Source organism: Bison bison, unplaced genomic scaffold (assembly GCF_000754665.1).
Source record: "Bison bison bison isolate TAMUID 2011002044 unplaced genomic scaffold, Bison_UMD1.0 scf7180017864456, whole genome shotgun sequence".
In the NCBI taxonomy this organism is placed as follows: Eukaryota; Metazoa; Chordata; class Mammalia; order Artiodactyla; family Bovidae; genus Bison; species Bison bison.
Genome location: NW_011495018.1, coordinates 18,785,710 through 18,794,817, shown reverse-complemented (window position 1 = coordinate 18,794,817; position 9,108 = coordinate 18,785,710). Strand labels below are relative to the sequence as shown.

General features: G+C 42.9%; 1 protein-coding gene across 9 annotated transcripts in view; it reads right to left on the bottom strand.

The window, feature by feature from the left end:
- Positions 1-4,689: 4,689 nt before the first annotated feature.
- The window catches only part of GPAM (glycerol-3-phosphate acyltransferase, mitochondrial), a 67,583-nt gene continuing 63,164 nt past the window's right edge, over positions 4,690-9,108 (bottom strand). For all 9 annotated transcript variants that reach the window (XM_010859347.1, XM_010859346.1, XM_010859343.1 and 6 more), the window contains one exon: positions 4,690-8,453. In XM_010859347.1, coding sequence (XP_010857649.1) covers positions 8,337-8,453 — 117 coding nt within the window. In that variant the 3' untranslated portion in view covers positions 4,690-8,336. The remainder of the gene's footprint in view (positions 8,454-9,108) is intronic.

Below are 9,108 nucleotides of genomic sequence, written 5' to 3'. Positions count from 1 at the left end.
AAAGTGAAAGTGGAGAGTGAAAAAATTGGCTTAAAGCTCAACATTCAGAAAACTAAGATCATGGCATCTGGTCCCATCACTTCATGGGAAATAGATGGGGAAACAGTGTCAGACTTTATTTTTTGGGGCTCCCAAATCACTGCAGATAGTGAGTGCAGCCATGAAATTAAAAGACGCTTACTCCTTGGAAGGAAAGTTATGACCAATCTAGATAGCATATTGAAAAGCAGAGACATTACTTTGCCAACAAAGGTCCATCTAGTCAAGGCTATGGTTTTTCCTGTGGTCATGTATGGATGTGAGAGTTGGACTGTGAAGAAGGCTGAGCGCTGAAGAATTGATGCTTTTGAACTGTGGTGTTGGAGAAGACTCTTGAGAGTCCCTTGGACTGCAAGGAGATCCAACCAGTCCATTCTAAAGGAGATCAGCCCTGGGATTTTTTGGAGGGAATGATGCTGAAGCTGAAACTCCAGTACTTTGGCCACCTCATGCGAAGAGTTGACTCATTGGAAAAGACTCTGATGCTGGGAGGGATTGAGGGCAGGAGGAGAAAGGGACGACAGAGGATGAGATGGCTGGATGGCATCACCTATCACTGACTCGATGGACGTGAGTCTGGGTGAACTCCGGGAGTTGGTGATGGACAGGGAGGCCTGGCGTGCTGCGATTCATGGGGTCGCAAGGAGTCCGACACGACTGAGCGACTGAACTGAACTTGAAGCTCAAGTTTGGAAACCAGCCCCACAGCCTGCCAGCAACACGACCTCAAGAAACTGCTTATATTCAGTCTCCTTTTAGGGTCTCTAGGATTCCTCCTACATGATCAGCATGGTACCTGGCCCACATGATCATAAAAATACCATCACACTGTTGGTTTGCAAACTGGCCCCCGTACACAGAGAGCAAGGAGAGAACAAAGGAAGAAGCAGACCGCCAATCGGTAGGTGGCATAGATAAGAGAACTTATCTATGAAGATTGTCACGGGCAGCACAAGATGTGTCACAACACAGCTGTGACAAGGATGTGACCTTAAGAGAGTAAGATGCTGTCAAGACCAACTGAACTGAGTGAGTACGTGACTGAACCCAGATCCCAATGGATCTCCACCCCCATGGGCCAGAATCTTAAGTTACATTGGAGGCTTTAACTGGGTTCAGTCACGTACTCACTCAGTTCAGTTGGTCTTGACAGCATCTTACTCTCTTAAGGTCACATCCTTGTCACAGCTGCCAGCATGGGAATAGTAAGCAGCATGGACATTCCAAGGAAAAGGAGGGGATGAGGAACCTCCTATTGCTGAGATATAGCTCTGCAATCAACCAATGATCTCCTCTCCGTGATCTCCTTGGAACCCATTGCTGAATTTTGGCTCTGCACCATGACAAATTCACAGCAAATGGTCACAAATTCTAGCCATCTTTTCAACCTCAGAAACTCTCCTCCTGCTTAACTCTGGGCAAATGAGAGCTTCTGAGAAATCCTTTGAGCTGGACACATCACCTGAGTGACGTGGTTGCTCTCTGAACTGTACAGGGACACCCTCACAATGGACTTTTAAAGATGAAATTAGGTGGGATCAAGGAAGACAATGCTTACATTCTTTCCCCCCAGCCCGGATGAGAGGTACTGCTTTCTGCCTTATTCCTCTGAGCCTGTCAGTTGTTCCAGGACAAGGGCAGAATTTACAAACCCAGGAAAACCTGTGTCCCTATGATGGAGAACAAATCTGAATTCTGCCTCGGCAGAAGCCCTCAGCAAATTGCCTCACCCTGAGCCTCAGTTTCATCAGTGGAAAGATGGAGCTAATTAATGGTACCAACCCTAGAGGACCGAGATGATACCTAGAAAGTGCTGGGCACAGTGCCCAACTCTGTACCCACAAATAAGTCCCAGGTACCAGCATGTCTAACACATGGTTTTGCTGGAACCAATTAACTTCCTTCCACTTTCACATCCTTATGTAACTTGCCAAGTTCCACACCAAACACAAGGATTGTCCTACTTCACCGGATGGGACTTGATCATTTTATTTTCTTGTGCTTTTTCATTTGGTTGGTGGTTATGGGACTTGTCGGGAGCCACGTTAGGCATTACTGACAAAATGGAGGCACGGCCCCAGCCCCCTCTCCTCATTCCGCAGGCATGGACCCGGGATGAAGGAGTTAGGCCTTGCAGTTCTGACTTGTTTTTTCCTCTCCTTGGCTGAGTTGACTGAAAAGGAATATTAAGGTGCTTATTGTTCTTGAGAGGAGCATGAGAAGGCACAAAGCCTTCTGCAGCTGTGCTCAGAGAATAATTCATAAAGTTAATCATTGACATTTGTTTAAGGACTTTTACAAAAGAGTGTTCCAGGATGAGCACATAGGCCGCAGCTTGAGGCCATGGGAGGGATTGCTATCTGAAGCCTATTTGTGAGGAAAATGTTTATGGCAAAGGAGTTTACTGAATTCAGGGCTTAGAAATAATTAAAATAGTTAGAAGTTAAAGATTTAAGGAATGTTGTAAAGTTATTATAGAAGTTAGGAATTTTTAGAGACACTATAGCTAGAAGCCTTTTTAAGAGATAGTGAGCTCAGGATGTTAGGGGCAAACAGGATTTAGGAAGATAAGTAGTAAACTGAGGAATGTAGCATGAGTTACAATGTAATCACAAGTTAACTATAGGACACATTAGAGGAAGTAGATAAAAGATGGTAAGGCTGATTCCCAGAGAATCACTGAAGCAGGAACTGTTTGAAGAGAAACAATGATTTATGGACATAATAAATCTGGGTGAGGGGGAACTGAAAATGTCAAACCTCTGACCATTTTGTAAAAGTATAAAAGAAAATCTTAAACTTGAAATAAATAGGCAGTCCAAGAAAACTGAGAGGCTGCCTCATCACCGACGCCGTTCATCTCTTCAGGTTGAATCCCTGGCTGCTGGAGCTGGACTCCCGCAGGGACTGAAGAGTCAGACAATGCTGCTTCTGTTCCAGATTCTGTCGTCACTTACTGTGTGAGCACCAGTGGTATTCTCTACTGTAAAACATGAGTGCCAAATGCCAGGTGACTCCTAAGTTCCCTTTCAGAGCTAAATTTTCTTTCCTAAATATGAAATGAAAATGAAGGTGAAAGTGTTATTCACTTAGTCTTGGTTGGCTCTTTGTGACCCCATGGAATGCAGCCTGCCAGGCTCCTATGTCCACGGGATTCTCCAGGCAGGAACACTGGAGTGGGTTGCCATGCCCTCCTCCAGGGGATGTTCCCCACCCAGGGATTGATCCAGGTCTCCTACTTTGCAGATTGATTCTTCACCATCTGACCCACCAGGGAAACCCTAAATATGAAATGGAGAAAACAAATACCACACAGTTGCCACACTTCTAAGTTTACAAAACACTTCTGCATTCATTCCACCTCATTTCATCAAAATCCAGGTGTCCCCATACAACACAGAGGATGCCCAAGTTCACTGGGGCGAGGTGACCAGCTCAGAGGCTTCCAGCACGTGCCAAGCCAGCCAGTCAATCCTCTAAGTTCTGTTCCCCAGACCCCATGCTCTTTCTGCTATATATTCCTTTTCTTTAAAAATAATAAAAACTGATCCGAAAGGCCATATAAAATCCACACACAGAACACAACTTTGACAAGTCTTTCTTTTCCTCGATTGAGGGCTGAGAACCGTCCAGATGCCAAGCTTTCTGGTACAAGTCACAAAGTGCAGGTGCTACGCTGGCATCTACAGAGATGGCTAATACTGGCCATCCTGTGGCCATCACAGGTGCTGTGGACAACATGATGCTTTGTATTTGGAGGCTAGAATTTAACTAGCTGTGTGTGTACCAGACAGGTGTTTAAAAAGGGAATAAACAGGACTAAAATCAGTGAATACAGGACTAAACATGAAAAGACCAGGCTTCAAAATTAATATCCAGTTAAAGACAATGAGTGGCTGTAGAAGTGGGCATTTTGCTTTGATCAAGGGAAGGCTGTGTTTGGCAGCAACAAGAAAGTTGCTAATGCAAAGGAAAGAACGAGTACACCCAAGGGTGAGGACACAGTCATGGCAACAACACCCAGAGGAGACCAAAGGGGCCCAGGTACAAAGTTCAGACGGAGGGGCTGGCACAGAACAGATGGGATGGCCCTGGGTGTTGCTCGTGTTCACAGCTCCATCAGACGCTGTCATGCACCCCAAGGGCATGGATGGTGTCGCCAGGCACCCACACTTTCCAGGGGGCACACTGTCGACAGAAGGCTGCATCTAAGCAACCCAAAGCATCCACTGAAAACTGCTCCAATAAAGAACTTGTCGTATTTGTCAAAAAAGTAACCTATTTTGAGCAACTATTATGAACTAGTGGGAAAAACCCAAGACTTCCATTCATACTTTTATAAACTTAAACATATTAAAATGACAGAAGCACCATGTTTAAAGGAATATTCACAGAAACCCAAAGAATATTTCTGTGATGTGAATATTTACTGAGAAGGGCAGTAGCTAAGCTGTAGATATCTACAAACCCAAATGCTTGATCAAATTTGAAGAGCTCTGGCTCAATAATAAAATCATGCACTGCAGGTTCACAAATGTATTTAAGATTGTTTCCTATAAGCATTTTAATCATGGTCTATGTGAAGTCAAACAAGAAGTGTTTGTATAACAAATTATGTAGGGAACTTTTAACTACAGATACAAGACATCAAGAATATATTCACTTTTTGGTTTATTAAAACAAAGCTACACCTCTGTGCTTCTTACAATATATTAACAGGCATAAAAATCAATCCACATTTCCAAATCAGTTCATTCACATCATCACACCATGCTATTTTATGGTACTTTATAATCAGCCTTTTTACAACAATCTAACATTTCTTTGTACAACAGGCAAACAGTTTAACATATTCCATCAAGGCATTTCAGAACTCTAGATGTTTAGAAATAAAGTTGAAAGTCTCTTTCAAATGCCATTATTTTATATTAAACTGAAATGCCAGATGCCAAGTCTCAAGTTCCTAAAAAGAGTGCTTTAAAAAACAGACTGACATCCAAATTAAGTCTTATGAACCTCAGCGGTAGGTCCTGTCATTTCTAAACACTAGAACTATTTGTGGATAAAAAGCTGCATTTGATTGTGCAATGTCTTCTGCCAGGTCTGACTTAAAATCTTAATTTTTTACCCCAATTAATCCTAGTGTTAATTTTGCTCCTTTCAGGTAAAAACCCAGACACATTGAGGGCTGATCTTTCATCGAAGAGTTCTGACCACCTATATGATAGTTTCCTGTGCTTATTGTCTCCAGAGGAGGAAGTACACATCCATGAAACACAATGTTTGATCGTACAAGACGATGCAGATGTGCCTCTGTTGCAGTTGCTGTCTTGTCCTCTTACAGAAATACATAACATAGTGTTTCCCAGAATGTTTTCTGTGAACCTCAGGAGAGGTCCGTAGGGGTGTTGCAAAGGGGAAAAAGGCTCTGGGGTCGCACAGATTGGGAAATGCTAGGTTAATACAGGCTTGGGACCGGCGGGCCCTGAGCCCTTACTGTGCTAAAGTGCACTGTGAGTTTCTAGGAATGAGGGTTCATGTGCAAATTAATTTTACCAGCAACACTTTTTCTACAAAACACCTAAGAACATCTCATAGAGCCTTCGTACACTCGGAGAACTCTGGAAAATGGTTTGTTCCTCAGACTGGAAATGCCACAACCTGAGCTTACACTCACCGCGGTCCCTGGTACGTTTTCTCGTCACCCTCGTGACTTCAGAGACTTCAGACTTGTGGTCCTTTCTCTGTTACTAGTTCTACACACCTCACGCTACTTCCTTCCTCTTAAGAGGAATTTCTTGAATTTCTTAGGACTTTCTCATTTTGAAAGAGTGTAGCTTCATATTGCTTATTATTGGGTCCTTTTGTTTGCTTTTTAACTCGACTCACAGTCTGTCTTCCCCTGGAGGGCATGCATTTCAGTATTATAGAAATGCAGTAAACGGTAATAAATTATTTACAAGCACCTAGTTCGTTTAATCTTACGTGAAAGCCATTCGCTTTTGGAAAACAAGGAGAATAAATCTTTTAGCAAAACAGTGGTATCTGGAAGCCTTACTGGGATGATGGATGTTTGTTCAGTAACGAGGCACGAAAGAATGAGCTGTGCTAAAATTAACTAGAGGGTGAGCTTGTCTGGATGAGCAGAACTTTGGTTGAGATTTGTCTTCCTTAAAAAAGGTTTTCAAAGCACCAGTTAATTACAGAAAGCATGCATATTTATTCTCACAGTGAGTTAAGTGGTGAGAGAGCTAGCAAATCATACATTGCATTCCCCAAAGCATCTGAGTAGATTTCTAGAAAACAAACCAACTGAAAGGGCAAGTTAGAGCCAGAGAAGCCACTGCTCCTGCTCAGGCTGGTGGAGCAGCAGCTCTTAGTGGAAGTCACAGGCGGGGGCAGCAGAGTCCAGAGAGGTCAGTCCCAACCTTGACTCAGACAGTCTGAGTAACCCTTGGTCTATAATTTCATGGATGAGTAAAAAAGACTAGTGGAACGTTTGCTTACCTAGATAAGGAACACACAAGGGGATAAATAAGCTTCCCTGGCTGTTCCCCAAAACACAGAGCTCAATCCTACTTCGAATGTAAAATGGAATGTAACACAGTGAAGATCCCACCCCACATCAGAGCCGCTGCAACACTGACAAGGCTTAATGGGACGTGAGCTCCTATAAAGAAACATGTTTTAAATGCGGAATTTGAGAAGAGTGGAAGAAAATCACAACGGCATGGCATTATTGCTCCGAGTTTCAAAAATTTCATACAATGTGAAACACCAATCAGTATTTTTCCCTCTCCCAACACACACAGAATACTCACAAGACATTATTAGTGTTTAAAATCCAAGCTGATAAAAGTACAAACTTAATTCTCAGTACCTTTCTATTAAATTCAAAGATTACCTGCAGTATTTGTCAGGAAAAATTCCTAATTCCATAATACTACGGAGAGAAGAAGAAACAGTCAGCTGTTAGAAAACGTTTTCTATCACATGATCTTTAAGAAATCACCATCATTACCACAATTAGTGAACAATTACGATCCCTGCTCACAAAAAAGGCACCTACCTGTTATGAACAATTTTTCATAATTATCTGCCACTATATGGCATCAGGGTTTAGGAAAATAACCCATGCGTATTTTTAAAGAACCATGGTTTTCTTTTTCTCAAAGCTAAAAACATCTACAAATGCCAGTCCGCAGGGCCATCACATATGTGATGTACAACCCACAGGTTGGTACTCTGCCCAACTTGAGTGGGTACCAGCCACTCAAAAGCGTACAACCAGTCTACAGGACGTAAGAGGCCTGGGCCATGAGGCTGCAGCCAGAGTGCTTCACACTTACACAGGCAATCAGGCCAAGCTAATAGGTTAGAACAGTTGCTATCTCCAAGAAACAACTGTACCTGAGAGGCAGGTACTGCCTGAGGCAGGAGGTGGGCGGAGGGTGGCAGGGAAGTGACACAGACATGAAACAGGAGTTGCTCCCAAACACTTGCCTGTCATTTAAAACTCAATGGCACTTTTTCACATGAGCAAACATTTTCAAAGTCAATTTTCCGGCTTAGTTTATCTTGAATTTCACCAGCCAAATTTATTTCCTGGTACAAGCTGACTGGTCAGATTATCTCTATTTCTGACCTAAATTAATATTGTGTTTTCATTTAGCTCTTAAACACTTCTATACCTGACTACAACAGACAGCACAGTGACACCTATGTGTGAATAGCCCATTCATTTGTAAAGCACTTTGTGAGGGAAAAAAATGCTCCCATTTAACAGTTAGCTACAGTTGACATAGATAAAACCGAAAAAAAAAAAAAAAACAGAAAAAAATGAAAAAAACAAAAAACGGTGAATGGATGACTCAATTATTTTTAAAGGAAGCATTAATCAGAACATATACCAATAAATTACCTGACAGCATTAAGTGTACTAAACAAGATTCAGTTTTAGAATCAACTACATTTGTGTGTCCATCACAGTAATAAGTCCCTAACTGTTATATTTAGAATGTAAATCTTTAATAAACTCCAAAATCTCATTTGCAATCTATTGATCGTGAACTGCAAACGGAGGCTGGGGCCCCCATGGTGTGATCTGCAGGCTGCGTGTCACCTCAGTGCCCAGCGATCACAGATCACGGAGGGGAGAAGGCACTTGTCTTCCAGGAGGTCGCGTCAGGACAGGTCAGGCCCGACCACACGGTGGCGCCGTCCACTCTCGTGCCACAGGCGGGGCCTACGAAGAACCGGTCCCGCTCCCTTCACTTGCCAGAGGTGCCCGAAGTTACCTACAGCACCACAAAACTCAGAATATATTCCAGGAGTTTTTGCCGGTTGCATTGAGGTAGAAAAGTGTTGCTGAGTTCTAAAACAGACACTCTCTTTTGTTTGGTCTCTTTGAAAACCTAGAGAGAAAGTTTAGATTAAATTAAAGACAAATGAAAAAGGGTAAGGGGGTGGGGAGACATTCCTGTCACCAACCCTTACTTGATGTGCAGTAAGGTACATAAAGCCATATCCAGGCTTTAAGAAAATGTACGTGTAGGGTGTGTGTGAGCACGGGGTAGGAAGGTTACGGGGGTGGGAGATTATGGGCGCAGGAGTGGGGTTTACTAGTGTACTAGATTTTAAATTTTATGTTAGAGTAAAGTCACAGAAGAGTTCCTTACAAAGACCACTAGTACCTCCATGGAACTCATGTCCCAAGTAATTTGTGAAGATAAAGGATAGCTGAGGATACTTCTAGCAATACTGGTAAAAACACAAGAAAATAACTGAAAATCATATGGCATAATTAACATTCCCACCAAAACTGTAGTAGAATCTTGAAACACATGGACACCTTCATTTAGGATGAAGATGAAAACCAGGACAATTTTGGAACATTCAAGTAAATCTGTGCAGAGGGGCCTCACCTTCAACGTGCCCCTCCTCCTCCCAATCCCCAGAAATGCCTGCATGATTAATCCTGCAGAAACTGCTTCTCTCAGGGTCCAGCCCAACACGAAGGTGACTCAGACAGCCTAGATCTAAACAGAGAGAGGACAGAAGTGAACACGC